At 57.8% G+C, this 17,466-nt stretch overlaps 1 protein-coding gene and 1 gene segment (V, D, J or C); one reads left to right on the forward strand and one right to left on the reverse strand.

The window, feature by feature from the left end:
- The first annotated feature begins 717 nt into the window (after positions 1-717).
- On the forward strand, positions 718-2,732 carry LOC102452015 (immunoglobulin lambda variable 8-61-like). The segment is given in 2 exon segments: positions 718-950; positions 1,064-2,732. Coding segments are annotated over 2 exon segments (483 nt in total).
- LOC142818411 (uncharacterized) lies at positions 1,506-17,154 on the reverse strand. The gene is made up of 8 exons (XM_075897772.1): positions 16,416-17,154; positions 16,027-16,130; positions 15,592-15,714; positions 14,971-15,038; positions 14,464-14,569; positions 14,096-14,191; positions 13,565-13,930; positions 1,506-1,547 (listed from the first exon to the last, which is right to left on the reverse strand). The coding sequence occupies exons 1-8, from the start codon at positions 16,840-16,842 to the stop codon at positions 1,506-1,508; spliced, it is 1,332 nt and encodes a 443-aa protein (XP_075753887.1). The 5' UTR covers positions 16,843-17,154.
- Positions 17,155-17,466: the final 312 nt, after the last annotated feature.

Consider the following 17,466-nt stretch of genomic DNA (forward strand, 5'->3'; position numbering starts at 1 on the left):
TTTTCTCCTGGCCAGTGAGCAACAGGTGGAGCACCGCTCATGTATGTCTACACTACAAAGTTAGTTCGAACTAACGGACGTTAGTTCGAACTAACTTTGATAGGCGCTACACTAGCGCTCCGCTAGTTCGAATTTAATTCGAACTAACGGAGCGCTTAGTTCGAACTAGGAAAACCTCATTTTACCAGGATTAAGCCTAGTTCAAATTTACTAGTTCGAATTAAGGGCTGTGTAGCCCCTTAATTCGAACTAGTGGGAGGCACTGAACTTCAGCTGCTAGTTCTTGTAGGTTGTACCACGTAGATGTCAGCTTGCAACACTGAATTCAGAGTAAACCAAAGCATTCCAGGATTTTTCACTCCTCCGTTGTAACAAATAAAAGTTCTCTTCCCCCAGCCTGGAAAATTACAGTCACTGCTCACTATTGTTCAAGTGCTGGGGAAAAAGGAATCCACCTATATGGCAACTTATAGAAACAATACAAACCTGTCTTACTATAGGCATAATAATACACACCTAAGCAAATCAACAAAAGCTCTCAACTCTGCCAGTCACTTCATCTGGGCTTTGTTAGCTCCATCTGGTTTGTGGAGTACAAAATATGAGCCCAAAACACAAAAGGCTGAAAACAGCACAGGACTCAAAGGGACGTAACAGCCAGTAACAGCCGGCAGGAACCACTGTGAGTTAAAAATACCCTCAGCTCAGGAGGTGTGAGGGGCGGGGAGGCAGAGAATGCGAAAGGCAACCCCGGGTCTGCAGAAAACTCTACAGCAGAAGCCAGTGAGCAGCGAGCAGATTTGCATGAAGGGGCCATTCCCCAGCGCTGGGGGTTTAAGAGAGAATTGGAGGGTCCCAGCACAGACCCACTTGCCTCAGGAAGCCGAGCTCGTCTGGATCCATCATGGCCCGGGCCCCCCTGCTCCTCGCCCTGCTCACCTACTGCTCAGGTGAGGGGTTGTTGGCTGCACTGACACAGCATGGAGGCCACCTGCAGGTGAGGAGGTTTGTGTGTGAGGAGCCGGAGTCCTTGTGCTGAGTTTGTTTGTTCCGTTGCTTTCAGGGGTCAGGTCACAGCCTGTGGTGACTCAGGAGCCCTCCATGTCGGTGACCCCAGGAGGGGCCGTCACGCTGTCCTGCAGCCTGAGCACTGGAGCCATCACCACCGGCAACTACCCCTCCTGGTACCAGCAGAAACCTGGCTCTGTTCCTCTGATGCTTATTTATGAAACTAATAAGAGACCTTCTGGGATCCCTGCCCGTTTCTCTGGGGCCATATCCAGTAACGATGCTGCCCTGACCATCACCGGTGTGCAGGCAGACGACGAGGCTGACTATTACTGTGCTGTATGGGCTAGCAGTGCTAATCACAGTGATACAGCCAAATGGGGAACTGAGATAAAAACTTCTCCTGTCTCCACTCCCCAGCTTTGGCACTACACCAGCTGCACACTTTGGTCCCTCTCCACGAGAGATGAGACCCTGCTTCCTCCTTCTTAGGCACTTCAGCCTCTTGCTGTCAGCCAAGGGTGCTGTTCCACTGCTTCCTTAGTGGAATGAAATCATCCAATTTTTGGTCCCACTCTGGGGGTATGTCTACACTACAGCGCTAATTCAAACTAACTTAGTTCGAATTAGTTAATTCAAACTAAGTTAATTCGAACTAGCGCATCTAGACCTAAAAACTAGTTCGAATTAGCGTTTTGCTAATTCGAACTAGCGCGTCCACACCGATTGGACGCTGGGGGGCATTTAAGGGCAGCTGAAACCGGTTCTGGCAGGGCATCAGGTCAGTAGTTGCTTTGTGTGGCTGCTGTCTGAGGCTATCTGAGGCTCGAGCTTAAAGGGACCCCCCTGGACAGCCAGTTCTCAGCTTTTCCGCTTGCTTGCCAACCTCGCCGAGGGACAGCAAAGTGTTGGTCTCTGTGCCCGTCTGTGTCGGTGCTTCCCTTCGGGGCTGCCGCCGCAGGTGGCAACATGGAGCCACAGCTCGCCCTGCACCTTCTGGTGCACTTTCTGGACTTGCTGCTGCAAGCCTGCCAGCAATGGCTCGAGGCTGCCTGGCACCACCTGGGGAACGTCAGCCCCCTGCCTCTCCGCCTGGCCGCCCTGGGGGTCATGGAGGAGCTGCGGCAGCACCCGGATGCCGGCGTGCCCCACCACATCTGGCGTCTGGACACCAGCAGCGACTGGTGGGACCGCATCGTCCTGGACCGCTGGGAAGACTGACACTGGACCCAGAACTTCAGGATGAGGAGGGACACCTTCCTGGAGCTCTGCGAGTGGCTCGCCCCTGCTCTGCGCAGAAGGGACACTCGCATGAGGCCCGCCATCCCCCTCCAGAAGTGTGTGGCCATCGCCCTCTGGAAGCTCTCCACGCCGGACAGTGGCTGGATTCTTCCCTTCCCGAGACATGCAGTCAGTGTCCTTCCTAAGTGGAACACTTTGCATTTCTCTTTATTAAACCTCATCCTGTTTACCTCTGACCATTTCTCTAACTTGCTAAGGTCATTTTGAATTATGTCCCTATCCTCCAAAGAAGTTGCAACCCCACCCAGTTTGGTATCATCTGCAAACTTAATAAGCGTACTCTCTATCCCAATATCTACATCATTGATGAAGATATTGAACAGTACGGGTCCCAAAACAGACCCTTGAGGAACTCCACTTGTTATCCCTTTCCAGCAGGATTTAGAACCGTTAACAACAACTCTCTGACTACGGTTATCCAGCCAATTATGCACCCACCTTATCGTGGCCCTATCTAAGTTATATTTGCCTAATTTATCAATAAGAATATCATGCGAGACCGTATCAAATGCCTTACTAAAGTCTAGGTATATGACATCCACCGCTTCTCCCTTATCCACAAGGCTCGTTATCCTATCAAAGAAAGCTATCAGATTAGTTTGGCATGACTTGTTCTTCACAAACCCATGCTGGCTATTCCCTATCACTTTATTACCTTCCAAGTGTTTGCATATGAGTTCCTTAATTACCTGCTCCATTATCTTCCCTGGGACAGACGTTAAATTGACCGGTCTGTAGTTTCCTGGGTTGTTCTTATTCCCCTTTTTATAGATGGGCACAATATTTGCCCTTTTCCAGTCTTCTGGAATCTCCCCTGTCTGCCATGATTTTTCAAAAATCATAGCTAAAGGCTCAGATAGCTCCTCTATCAGCTCCTTGAGTATCCTGGGATGCATTTCATCAGGAGCTGGTGACTTGCTGACATCTAACTTTCCTAAGTGATTTTTAACTTGTTCTTTGTGTATCCTATCTTCTAAACTTACCCTCTCTCTGCTTGTATTCACTACGTTAGGCACACCTCCAGACTTCTCGGTGAAGACCGAAACAAAGAAGTCATTGAGCATCTCTGCCATTTCCAAGTTTCCTGTTACTGCTTCTCCCTCCTCACTAAGCAGTGGGCCTACCCTGTCCTTGGTCTTCCTCTTGCTTTTAATGTATTTATAAAAGGTCTTCTTGTTTCCCTTTATGCCTGTAGCTAGTTTGATCTCATTTTGTGCCTTTGCCTTTCTAATCTTGTCCCTGCATTCCCGTGTTGCTTGCCTATATTCATCCTTTGTTAGTTGTCCTAGTTTCCATTTTTTATACGGCTCCTTTTTTATTTTGAGATCATGCAAGATCTCCTTGTTAAACCAAGCTGGTCTTTTGCCATATTTTCTATCTTTCCTACACAGCGGAATTGTTTGCTTTTGGGCCCTTAACAACGTCCCTTTGAAATACTTCCAACTCTCCTGAGTTGTTTTTCCCTTCAGTCTTGCTTCCCATGGGACCTTACCTACAAGTTCTCTGAGCTTATCAAAATCTGCCTTCCTGAAATCCATTACCTCAATTGTGCTGGTCTCCCTTCTACCTTTCCTTAAGATCATGAACTCTATTATTTCATGATCACTGTCCCCTATACTGTCTTCCACTTTCAAGTTCTCAACTAGTTCCTCCCTATTTCTTAAAACCAAATCCAGAACAGCTTCTCCTCTGGTAGCTTTTTCAACCTTCTGAAACAGAAAGTTGACTCCAATGCAGTCCAGAAACTTATTGGATAGCCTGCGCCCCACTGTGTTAGTTTCCCAACATATGTCTGGATAGTTGAAGTCCCCCATCACCACCAAATCTTGGGCTTTGGCTAGTTTTGTTAATAGTTTAAAAAAGGCCTCATCCACCTCTTCCACCTGGCTAGGTGGCCTGTAGTAGACTCCTAGCATGATATCACCCTCGTTTTTTACCCCTTTTAGCTTAACCGGGGGTATATCTACACTACAGCGCTAGTTCGAACTAACTTAGTTCGAATTAGTTAATTCGAACTAAGCTAGTTCGAACTAACGCATCTAGAACTAAAAACTAGTTCGAACTAGCGTTTTGCTAGTTCGAACTAGCAAGTCCACATTGAGTGGACTCTGAACAGGGCTTAAGGATGGCCGGAAGCAGTGCCAGCAGGGCATAAAAGGAGGACTTAGAGCGTGGAGATGCTGTCTCAGGCTAGCCGAGGGCTGCGCTTAAAGGGTCCCGACCCCCACCCCGCTTGCAAAGAAGTTCTGGCTTGGAGTGCCCTGAGTGCCCACACTGGGCACATCACACCACTCGGCCATCAGCCCGGCTGCACTTGCCGCAGGCTGCCATCTGGGGAGAGGGAGTAATTGGGGGGCTGCAGGAGAGCTTCCACCCCCAGAAGCCCGCAGAGCCAGCCCAGTCCTCCCCATCGGGGGCTCGTACCCCATTCCTCCCTCACCTCCTTCCACTTACCCTTCCTTAGCCCCCCTTCTTATTGATGTACAAAATAAAGATAACGTTTCTTCCAACATTGACTCTGTCTTTATTGAAAAAAAACTGGGGGAGACTGGGAAAAGGAGGTGGGAGAGGGGAAGAGAAAGGCTGGGAGAGGGGAGGGCAACTAACATGATCAGGGGTTGGGAACAGGTCCCAGATGAAGAAAGGCTACAGAGACTGGGACTGTTCAGCTTAGAAAAGAGGAGACGGAGGGGGGACAGGATAGAGGTCTCTAAAAGCAGGGGTTGGGTGGAGAGGGTGCATTCAGAAAAGTTCTTCCTGAGTTCCCATAAAGAAGGACTAGAGGACACCAAAGGAAAGGAATGGGTAGCAGGCTTGAAACTAGTAAGAGAAAGTTGTTGTTCTTGACAAAGCAAATAGTTAACCTGTGGAACTCCTTGCTGCAGGAGGCTGTGAAGGCTAGAACTAGAACAGAGTTTAAAGGGAAGTGAGATAAAGTGATGGAGGTTGGGTCCATGGAGTCCTATTAGCCAGAGGGTAGGAGTGGTGTCCCTGCCCAAAGTTTGTGGAAGGCTGGAGAGGGATGGCACGAGACAAATGGCTTGGTCATTGTCTTCGGTCCATCCCCTCCAGGGTCCCTAGGGTTGGCCGCTGTTGGCAGACAGGCTACTGGGCTAGATGGACCTTTGGTCTGACCCAGTACGGCCATTGTAAGCTCAGGGCTCAGGGTCGGGGGTCTCAGTGGACCCCCTTGATTTTCATGCACATCTGGTCCTGGGTGGCCAGGCTGGCAGCTCTCCTGCCCTAGACGGCCACTTTCCTGTGCCTAGTGCGGAGATCGTGGACGAGGTCCACGATGTCCGCACTAGCCCAGGAAGGTGCCCGCCTCTTGCGGTCCAGGGCAAGCTCCCGGGAGCCGCCAGCCTGGTCCCGGCAAGAGGGGGTGGGCTGGGGGGCATCGGGTGGGTGGCTCTGTGCCGTGCCAGGTGCAGGGTCTGCTAGCTGGGTGCTGGCAGGCTTGCACCTGGCACGGGCACCGTAGCCAGCCCGTGCCCCTTTAAGGGGTCCGGGGCCGGGAGGGGGGCATAGAGTTTCCCTGGTGTTGGCCAGAGTGGCCACCAGGGAAACCTGGGGAGGGCTAGCCTCCCACTAGTTCGAACTAAAGGGCTACACAGCCCTTAGTTCGAACTAGCTAGTTCGAACTAGGCGTTAGTCCTCGTAAAATGAGGTTTACCTAGTTCGAACTAAGCGCTCCGCTAGTTCGATTCAAATTCGAACTAGCGGAGCGCTAGTGTAGCACCTATTAAAGTTAGTTCGAACTAACGTCTGTTAGTTCGAACTAACTTTGTAGTGTAGACATACCCCCAGAGACTGTCTACACAGCTATCTCCTACGTTCATCTCCACTTCAGTCCAAGTGTGTACATTTTTAATATACAAGGCAACCCCTCCTCCCTTTTTTCCCTGTCTGTCCTTCCTGAGCAAGCCGTACCCTTCCATACCAACATTCCAATCGTGCGTCCCATCCCACCAGGTTTCTGTAATACCAATGATATCAAAGTTGTATTTATTGGTTAGCAATTCCAGTTCTTCCTGCTTATTACCCATACTTCTTGCATTTGTATATAGGCATCTAAGATACTGATTTGATCTTGCCTCCCTGTTGTGCCCTGACCCTCCTTGCTCCTTCCCATTATAGGCCGTAGCCCCCCCCCATTTCCAACCCATCTCCCAGTCCAGCACATTCAGCACTTACCTGTGGGCTTTGCTCACCTGTCCCCGTCGAACCTAGTTTAAAGCCCTCCTCACAAGGTTAGCCAGTCTGTGTCCAAACTGAATGACAGGAAATTACCTGTGAGAAATTTGAATGTGTGGAATCCAGGGAGCTCAGGGCTGGGGTGTGTGGGTGTGGGGAGCTCAGGTTAGGGGGATGGAGTGTGAGGATGTGGGGGAGCTCAGGGCAGGGGGATGGGAAGTCTGTAGATGTTGGGGAGCTCAGAGCAGTGGGATGGGGAATGTGGGAGTATGGGGAGCTCAGGGCGGGGGATGAGGAGTGTGAGGATGTGGGGGAGCTCAGGGCGGGGGATGAGGAGTGTGAGGATGTGGGGGAGCTCAGGGCAGGGGCATGGTGGAGCTCAGGACAGGGGGCTGGGGAGTGTATGGGTGTGGGGAGCTCAGAGCAGGGAGTCCAGGAGTGAGGGGGGGCGCAGTGCAGGGATTGTGGTGCAGGAGTCAGGGGTAGGTGGGGGGGGGGGTGTTTGGAGGCTCAGGGCAGGGGACTGGGAGTGCAGCCACTACACTACTTGGCCACCAGATCCCTGGAGTACACTGTGGCTGTGCAGCCCAGCGTGCTGACAGCACCCAAAGCCCCGCCCCCAGCCCGCCAGGCTTAGTGGGGCACCCCAGAGCGGCTTCCTATCGCCCTTGTCTAGCACATCATGGACAGTTGGTTCCCACTACCGTGATCTCCTAGGAGACTGAGACACCATTCTGCCAGGACGGCCCAAGCTGCTGAGGGAAATTGCCCCCCACCATCCCGTCTGTCCAGATCCCTCTGCCTCTGGGTTTGTTCTTCAAGGGCCAGATGTGTGGGGCTGGGACTGTCCTTGTTCGGTGTTTGCAGAGTGCCCAGCAGAATGGCTCCTGCTTCACCCCTGGCCTAGAAATAACCAGAACAGGCAGTTTGGGGAGGGAAGAACCAGGGAAGGGAAGGTTTGGGGCCGGGGGCTAAGAGGCGGGGCTGGGAGGCAGGGCTGGGGTGGAGATGCAGATGTAGGGAGTTGGGGTGGAGGCTGGAAGAAATGGAACTCAAGGAGCTGGCAGGGTTGGTGAAGGATGGAGTAAAGGGAGGGGGGCCAGGCTACAGGACATGGAGGTGCCAGCCACAGGAGGGAGGAAGAGACGTTTGTTTGACAGGACCCCAGGGATTTGGGAGCGAGGAACAGTGGGAGGGGAGTGGGAAACATTTGGGGAGAGGAACCTTTGGGAGACCTGGTGGTGAGGAGGGCGGCAGTCAATGGGAGAGGAGACAAAAAGGAGCAGGTGCTGCCTGGGTCCAAGGAGGTGGGGAGAGATGGGGTCTGGGTGTCACGAGTACCAGAGTTAGCTGCACCTCCGTCCTCCTCCCTACCTGGTATCTCTGCCCCCTCCCTCCCGAACTTTCCTTCTGCATGTCTCTGGGCCTCTCTGTCAGTGCCAGAGGGGATCCCTCCCCCCCCCATGGCTGGATTCTTCCCTTCCCGAGACATGCAGTCACCATCTCAGTGGGGTGGGAGCCCTTTGATGCTTCGCCTGCGTGTTCCCAGCCGAGAAGGGGCGGCTAATCCCGCAGAAGCAGAGCCCTGCACTTTTGAGTACCTGGACCCAGGGTTTTGCTGCTTTATAGCGGGTGGGGTTAAAATAACGGAACGTCTCTCGTCCCACCAATCCCCCAGGACTCACCCCTCTTCTCTGCATTGCGCAGCGTCCGGGGGATACCGCCCCGCGGGGACACTCATGCCCGTGTCCAAGGGGCTGTCCCGTAGCCTATGTCAGTGTGAAAAGCATTAAAGGACCCTGCCCCAGAGGGAGAGCGTCTCTGGGGGCGTTGTCCCGGGATGACTGCAGTGCTTTGTCCACACCAGAGTAGTGAGAGGCAGCCGCAGCCAGGGTTGCCAGATGGTCAATAAAAATACCAGACATACTTGCCATTGCATCACAACCTAGAGTCCATCTTATTTAGAAAATGGAGATATTTTCTCAATTTATCTCCTGGACAGAAAGCTCAAATACTGGACTGTCCGGTTCAAACGGGACACCTGGCAACCCTAGTCGCAGCCCCTGCCCGGAAAAGCTCCCAAGCTAAGCACCTGGGGGATTTAGGAGCACCAAGCAGTGGGCACAAAACACAGTCACACACTTGTGCTCCCAACTCCCTTAGGGCTTTGAAAATGCTCCCCTTAGACGAGTTAGAATCAGTGTCCCCGTTTCACAGACGGGAGCTGAGGCCCACTCAGGGGAGTGGCAGGGCCAAGGGCTCTGCAGCAGACCTGGGACTTGAACCTCAGTCTCCCAGAAGTTCCACAACCAGCCCGCTCTGCTTTGCTAAAGGAGCAGGCGGGACTGTTTGTGCAGGAGGAGGAGCTGGGCTGGCTGGCTGGCTGGGGCAGGCCACAGCAGGGCTCAGCCCTTGGCCTGGCTGAGAGCGAGGAGAGGCCTGCAGGCTGAGGGGCAGTGTGACGGACCGGGCCGTGTCTGGGCACAGCTTAGGGCGTCCGCTCAGGGCGAATTGCTCAAATCCGGGGCTCCTTACAGCCCCCAGACTGGTGACCTCTCCACACAGGCCACAAACCAGTCCCACAGAGCGCTTCAGCTGCCTGCCTGAAGCCTTACGAGCAAAACCCCTCCGGCACCCCAGCAATATCCATGCCCCAGATGGCCCCGGGCCTCATACACCGGTGGGGGTCCTAGCACCCAATCCCACCTACCCCGAACAAGTTCTGTCTGGTCCCAAGAAACCAGCCACAGATCCCTGGTCAATTTACCCTCTGGATCTTACCCACAAATCACGCTGAGCCAATCCTTTAGCATCTAACACCTAAAGGTTTATTATTACAATAAAGAAAAGCATGAGAGTAAGATTGTTAAAGGAATAGTATGTTACATGCACCGAATCTCCCAGTTCTCGATGCAGCCTCTAGCAGAGATGTTACAGCTGCTGGTTTAAGAGTTCTTCTTGCACATCCTAGGGTCAGGATGGGTTCACAGGTCTTCCAGGCTCTTCGATCCCTGCAATGCTGCCTCTGGGATGAAGTGCTGAGCTGAGAACCAAGATGGCATCGACCACATGGCCTATTTATTCCTCCTTCCTGGCCTCTTCTTGGCTGCAGGAGATCACCTGGTCCTCAGCCTCTCTCTGCTGGCCGCTCTTAGGTGTCCGCCCTCATGCTTTAGGTGTGTCCTTGGCCCATTCAGTGCCATTGTCCCACAGGGACTCGCTAATTAGCATGTCCACAGGCCGGGCTCTGCCCAATGCTCAACCACATGCAGAGAAATATTCAGGATCCACACAGACTTCAGATTCCTAACTCCACACACAGACGTTATACAACCACATAAATAGCTTACCTAGGACTATCAGATAATAAGCTTCTATTCAGCACCCCACATGGCCCCCTTTTCTACCATTTTCTGGGGCCAACACCCCCACCTATGGGTGCAGCAGTGATCTGGCTGCTCCCCTCAAGATCCAGTAATGTGACAGGCAGTGACTGGAGGAGCTGCCTGGGCATAGACTGTAACCCAGGGGCCCACAGTGCAGCAATCATCAGCAGTGTCTGTGTCTCCCCAGCCCCCATTCAGAGCTGAGTACAGGTACCTCCCCAGCCCCCTCCCCATCCCCGTCTCCTGCTCACAGCAGGTCAATAGGGTTCTCCCATTCTTGGGCCTCTGGTTCCCATGCAGCTGCTCCCAACAGGAGTCCCTTGCAGCCCGGCAGGCTGGGGCAGGCCCCATCTCTCCAGCACCAAGGTGATGACGGATACAGACACCAGGAGGAGCGAGACGAGGGTGCAGCCAATGGCCTAGGGGGCAGGAGATGTGGCCGGCCCTGCAAATGGAAAGGACCTGGTGAGAGTCGGGTGCAAAGTGGCAAATGGCTCTGCAGTGCCAGCACTAGGCACAGAGCAGCTGCCGTGTAGAGACCTTGTGTGAGTGCCCAGAGGGCTAGATCTACAGGGGATCATGCTGCAGGGGGCATGTTCCCCCGACAGGAGGCCGAAGTGACAGAGGCTGTTGGGGACTCTCCTCCCTTTGCCCAGGTGGTGTTGGAGGAGCAGGGAAGGACCCAGGTTTGTTCAGGCTGCACCAGGACTTGGTGCAAAGGCCAGACAGGAGCCAGCAACGGACACAGCAGCCCAGACCCTCTCGCCTCTCCCCAGTATGGCTGGCAGCTCACAGGGGCGACCCCGCCCTGGGCACGAGGCCTTGGCACCGGCTGTGGGCTCAGGAGGGGGCGGACATGGGACATAAGCAATGCCGAAGGGAGGGGTGTGGGCATTAGAGGCCACTACCATTGCCCCGCCCCCTTCCCCGCACCTACCCCTGCCCCTGCCCCTGTTCTGAGGCCACGCCCCCACTCATTCCACTCCCCCCTCCCTCTGCTGCTTGGGCTCCCCCACCCTCACTCAGGTTCGCTGGCCTGAGGCTGGGGTTATGGTGCAGGATGGCTGGGGAGTGGGGCGCGGGAGAGACTGCGGGTTGCAGGCTCTGGGACAGGTTCAGGGCAGCGATGGGAGTTTGGGTGCAGACTCAGAGGCAGTTAACTGTGGGAGGAGGATCCAACAGGAGGCTGGGGTTTGGGGTGGGGGGTGTCTACCCCAGCTGCCTGAGAGATACTAGACTGACTCTGGTTTCCTTGTGTCTCCCCGGCTGGGCTCTCACTCCCACTTCTCCTCTCAGGGTCCCTGCCGGCTCCCCTGCTCTATCTGAATGCGTCCCTGGCACCTCCAACCCCCCCAAGCCTCACGAATGTGGCCCTGACTGAGACATCTCACTCCCCTGGCACTCCAGCCCCAGCACAGATTAACTCTCCTGGGTTCCAGGGAGAGTGGCATTTGCGGGTCCCTCTCAATCTGAGGGGGGGCCAAAAATGAGGGATCCCCGAACCTCAGTCCTCCCTGTCCCTTCCCCTCACCCCAGTGGGGCTGAAGCGCCAGAGCAGTGAGGTGCCCCAGTTGGGGGCCACCTCAGTGAGGCTTGTGGGTTTTGGAAGAAGGGTTTTTGTATTTTGCTTTTCTCGTGTGTGGTCCCCAACTGGTTTTTCTGGGGGTCAGTGGCCCTGGAGACAAAAAAGGTTCCTCATCCCTGCCTTTAATAAAGAAAACTTTGAAACCCTTTGTGGTAGACAGAAATTAACATTTTACCTTATTTAAAATGAAGTTTCCTAAAGTTAAAACACCTAATCTGTGTAAACATTCAAATTAAACCAGTCACCCAAGCTCCAGCACTAGCACAATGGCACCGCGTGATGATGCAATGGACGGTGCGCACCCAGGCTCCTACCCTCAGCTCTCTTCTGCACCCAACCGCCCCGTCCCAGACCCCAAACTCCTCGGTAGCAATGTGGCCCTTGACCACTTGCCAAAATGCCCCCCCCCATTAAAAATTATTGACAAAGCCTGATCCAAATGTTTTTTGAAACATTATTTAATCAGAATTTAAATACATTCTATACAATTGGGAGGGTTGGGGGGAGGGGGACGCAGCTGCTGGCTCCTCAGCTCCTTGTGCTCTCACTGGCTGTCTTCCTGCTGCAAGGGAAGCAGAATCCGTCACATTCATCCCTGGGGACTCAGGGGTACTGGGCCCCCCCAGCATTTCCACCCTCCTCCCCCCCTGCGCTGAGACTTGTTCTGCTCTCTGCTCACCCCCCGTCAGGCCCGCAGGGTGAGCTTCTGACCCACCCAGCAGGGACGTGGGGTGGGGGCAGCATGAGGAAAGGGGCGGGGGGCTCCCTGAGGGGATGGGAAGGAGACCCTGGCCCTGCCCCACTCTCCTGCATCTGCTCCGGCTGCTCACCATGTATCCCAGGAGCTGATGGGCCTGCCCATGCAGGGCGTGGGCCAGGACCAGCCCGGCCTGGCTGGGGCGCCTCAGGGGGGATCGGGCAGCGAGCAGAGCCTTGTCTAAAAAGCAGTTCTCCTGCTCTGGGGTGAAGAGCTGCCCAAAGACCTGAAATCAAGAGCACGGGAGGTTTCAGCTGACGGCCCAGAGCCCGGCCCCAACTCCTGGGGCTAAAACAGCTTCCTCCTTCTGCAAACTCCCTTCCAGACCCTGCACCCAGACGCTCTCCTCACCCTGCACCCTAACCCCTGCCCCAGGTCACACCTTCCTCCTGCCCCCAAGACCCTCCCAGACCTCACCCCCCTCCGCACAACAGAGCAGCCCTAGGCCACTGGCCAACATCTTGGAGCGACCTCCATCAAAAAGTGTTGCCCCCCCCCGCCCTGCTTCCCCTTCTATGGGAGATCCGGGGCAAGGTGCGGCGCTGCCCCTAGGAAGCGCCGCCCCTTTGAAACGCCGGGACAGCGTCACAAAGGGGCAGCGCCGCCCTGTCCACGGCTCGAATAGTCGAGGGAAAATGCATCGACCATTCGATCAGCGACTCCCCGCTTCCCACCCCGCGTCCTACCCGCACGAGGGCCCCAGCCAGCCCCACCCCCGAGCCCTGCCCTGCCCTGGCAGCGCGTCCTTACCTCTCCCACCCTGACGGTGTTGCTATGCGCCAGGACCCATCTCTCCTTATAGTAGTGCCTGCACCACAGGTCCTCTGCCTGGTGGATGTTGAGGCCTGCAAGAGACAAACCAGGGTGATTCTGCTGGCAGGTCTGAGCCCTTCCCCTCCCACGGGTCCCTGCAGGCATCCCTGGGCAAATGGAGGGGCACAGGGGGCAGAAGGGGACCACAGAGGGACGCATCCCCCCTTGGGCCAGTCTGGGGGGAAAGGGCTGGGTCCCCTCCCCCCGCCGCCGGCACCCTCAGGGTGTCCCTGGGGCCCAGGTCCCGGCTGGGTTCCTTACCCCTGTGGTGCAGGAGGAGTCGGTACAGGCTGTGCACCCCCTTCCGGGCCAGCCGGCTGACGTCTTCGGATGGGTCCGAAATAAAAAGGCCCAGCTGGGCCACGTGATGACCCATCCTCGGCCAGTCGGCGGAGTTCTGAGGGGAGAGAAGAGGGGGGGTCCCTCAGCATCCTGGGGCTGCACGTCCCATGCTAACGGCCGCCGAGGCGGTTCTGAGCTCGGGGACGGACAGAGACACCTCCCGGGGCGGGGCGGGGCGGGGCGGGGCCGGCCTTGCGAGGAGACAACCCTGAGCAATGGCCCCGACTGAAGGGTCACTCCGGGGGTGGAACAAGGGGATCCACTGACGGCCACTCCCCAGTCTGGGGCCCAGGTGCCCCCCGGAAAGGCCCAGGGTCGCCCCTCCCCGGGGAAAGGAGAACGCGGCCCATTCCCGGCCCATTCCCAGCTCTGCCTCCCGGGGACGCTCCCAGCCCCGCGCCCTGCAGCCCCAGAGCCCCCGGCTCCGAGGTCACTTACCTCAAACCCCGGGAGGGTGGTGGCGACTCCCAGCAGGGCCGTGGTGCTGCCAAGGGCCCTGGCTCGCTCCTGGGGCAGGCGGGACTCCAGCCACGGGCTCAGGTGCTGGGGGGGAAAGAGGCAGGTCAGGACCCGTAGGGAGGCGCCGGTTCTGGGCAGAGCCTGGGGCTCCTCTCAGACTGTGCCCCCCCCCCCAGCCACTGACACAGCTCCTCTCTCGGCCCCCCGAGGAAGCAGGGACAATGGCCCCGTCCCCCCCACGGGCCTCACCTCCATGATCAGCTGCAGCCTGGCGGTGTCTGGGGACTCGGCGAGGAGGCTTGCCAGTAGGGCCTGGAGGTCGACGGGAAGGGCCCGGATGAACTGCTGCAAGACAAGGGGGAGCCCTGGGTCAGAGGGGGGTTGGGGAATCCAGGCCACCCGCTGGCCCCGGGGTGCAGCCTTGAGCAGGGTCTGAGCCGCCTCGCAGAGCAGGGAGGAGCCCAGGCTGGGCATGGAAGGGACGGGCCCCCAGGGAGAGCAACGGGAAACCTGGAGGGAAGGATCCAAACCTGCAGCTTCTTCTCTCCCTCTGCCCCCACCCCCACTCCTCTCTGGAGCTCCAGCCCAGCCCGGGAGCAGGGCCCGGAGGGACGTACCTGCGTGTGGATGGGCTCCTGCTGCCAGTCCCCAGACACAGTCTGTCCCACGGCCGCCCTCAGCAGGGGGCTCAGGAGCTGGGCCTGTAGGGGAGGCTGCAAGGTGCTGGCAGGAGAGAGGGGCAGAGACTGTTAATTCAGCAGGAGGGCTGTGTCCAGACTCAGGGGTTTTTTCGGGAAAAGTAGCCTTTTTCCGAAAAAACTTCACCTGCGTCTAGACTGCAGCCGCGTTCTTTCGAAATTAAATCGAAAGAACGCGGCTTTTCTTTCCACGGCGGTAAACCTCATTTCACGAGGAAGAACGCCTTCTTTGGAAAGTGCTTCTTTCGAACGAAGGCGTTCTTGAATGTAACTAGGGCTTCTTCGAAAGAGAGCATCCAGACTCACTGGGTGCTCTCTTTCGAAAGAGGCTTGCAGTCTAGACATAGCCCAGGAGACAGAGACTTTCCCACTCCCTGGTCAGGGGATCTGCTCTGGGGGGGAGTCGGCGGGGGGGGGGGTCAGTACCTGAGGCTGCAGGCGGCGTTGAGGCAGTCGGCCAAGACCAGTGGGGGGGGGGAGTCCTCCATGATCTCCTGTGAGACCCAAGGAGACAAAGGGGCGTGTGAGGCTGGGGCCCCCAAGAGACGCTCACACGGCCAGCGCCCCCACCCAGCAGGATCCAACCCCACTGCCTCCCGCTGGCCTGTAGCCCCCCTGCCTGGCACAGGGCCTCTCCCAGCACCCCCCTCCCAAACCGGGACCAGCTCAATCCTTGTCCCCAGGCCGTCTCCTGCCCCTCACTGCCCTGGTGACCAGCCTCTGAACCTCCTCATCCCTGCTCCCCAGGCGCATCCTCAGCAGCCCGCTCTGCTAACCTTCCAGCTCCCCCCCCCATGGCCCGGGGAGACCCCTCCCTGTTCCGAATCCCCCTCCCTGTCCAGCACCCCAGACCTGCCCCATTTCTGTGTCCCTCCCTCCTCCAGCATCCCCACCCACCCTCCCCATGTCCACCTCCCCCTCCCCCTCCAGCACTCCTGGCCCCACCCATCCCATTTCCAGCACCCCCACCCGCCGCCATGGCCCAGGCAGACCCCTGTCCACCCCACGTATCCCCTCCCCTCCTCCCGGCCGCCGCCACTCGCTCACCACGATCCTGGCCATCATGGTGTCCTTGCAGCAGCGCGGCGCCAGGGTGTCCTCGCCCCTTTGGAGGGCGGCGAGGCAGGCGGGGGGGACGGCCAGGAGGAACCGCTGCAGGGCGGCTGGGCTCTGCACCCCAGAGAGAGTCTGTGAGCCTGGGGCCTGCCTGCCCCCCACGGACAGCTGCAGGGCTCAGGCCTCCCAGGAGTGGAGGTGGGAGCTGCCGGTTGTCCAAGCACCCACACTCCCCCCCAAACTGCTGCCTCAGGCTTGTGGGGGCCCAGCTGGTGCATGACAAGAGACCTCAGCTTGGGGGGCCCAGGTCATGCAGGAGAAGGGGCCCCAGGGGGATCCCCAGGGACAAGCCCCTCCCGGAGGGGGGGATGTGCTGGGAAGGGGCCGGACAATCTCGGGTCCCCCCCGTGTGGAGAAGGTTCCTACCGTGTCCCGGGTGTGGAGCTGCTCTTCAATATCATAGATGGCCCCTTCCTCCACCCGGGAGTCCATCCGCTCCTGGCAGAGCTCCGCCGAGGCGCAGGGGGGCTCTGTGCGGGAGGGAAGGGACCAGGGTGACTCCAGCGGCCAGCAGGGGTCACGCGCCCCCATGTCAGGGACCCAGGGCAGGGTGGGCCCCACACGCCCCTCGCAGGGACCCATCCCCCTTCCACCCTCACATCTGCCAACGCCCTCAGCAGAGCCCCCACCAGGAACAAGAGAGCCAAGCAGCAGCTCCCGCCCCCATCCATTGCCCTGGCTGCGGGGCAGACACTGGGGCTGCCCCCCCGTGTACTGGGTGAGCCCCTGGGCCCAGCATGTTCACGGCCCCTCACCTGGGTCTGAGCGGCTGCAGGAGGTGGCCCGGCTGCAGCTGGAGGCCCAGGCGCTGCTGCTCACTGAGCTGGACCCACAGCTGCAGGGGCTGGTGCGGAGAGGCTGGGGGCTCCCGGAGACTGGCAGGTCCCCGGGGGCCGGGCAGGGCGATGCCCCCTGGTGGTAATGGGGGCTGGGCTCCTGGGGCAGGTGTTTCTCTCCACAGAGGAGGCCCCAGAGCCACCCTACCCGGCTCCCCCGCTGGGCTGGGTCCCGCCTTCCCAGCCGCCTCTGGAGCCAGGTCCGGAGGGGCCTGGCCGGTGGGCGAGTCGCCCCGAGCTGGTGGGATTCAGCTTCCCCGCCCGCGGGGACGGAGGAGCTGCTTCCCACCGGCCCTGGGGCCATCTTCAGGGCTTTCCGGAACCACAGCCTGATGTGTTTGGCCATGCTGCAAATGAGGGGAGCAAAGGGGAGCTTGGGGCGCAGCCTGCAGAGCGAAATCCAGGGGTTCCAGCGCCCCAGAGCGACTGCCCCCAGCCCCCAAATGGCCCCTTGCTTATCGGCTCGGTCTTGCACAGGCACTTCTGGCCCTTGACCGAGGGCTGGGCCTGCCTGGAACCCAGCCGGCCCCGGGCGGGATCCAAACCCCTGGGGGCTCTTACCTTCTGCAAAACGCTGTCCGGATGTGGAACTCACAGAGGACAAAGCAACTGTGAGCAGGAGACGCACCAGAGCTAAAGCAACCGGGGGTCTCCAAAGTCCCCTGGGCCCGCCCCCCCCTTTTCTCAGCCTGAGATGTGGGTTCCTCTGTGAGGTCACCACCTCCCCACCTGCCCTTTGCCTGATCTGCTGAGGGCTGCCCAAAGCCCCTGTGAGGTCACTGCCCCCCCCACCTCACCCTGCCAGGCAAATGTCCTGCCTCTGGCCACCCCTCTGGGAAGTTGGAGCCATTCCTAGGGGTCCCCCCCACTCCCTGACTGGGCATCCTGCAGCCAGCAGCTCCAGTAGCCCCATAGGCTGCTCCCTGCCCTACACTGCAGGCTTCTTGCACAAGAACTGTTTCACACCGGA

Source organism: Pelodiscus sinensis, chromosome 15 (assembly GCF_049634645.1).
Source record: "Pelodiscus sinensis isolate JC-2024 chromosome 15, ASM4963464v1, whole genome shotgun sequence".
NCBI classification, from domain to species: Eukaryota; Metazoa; Chordata; order Testudines; family Trionychidae; genus Pelodiscus; species Pelodiscus sinensis.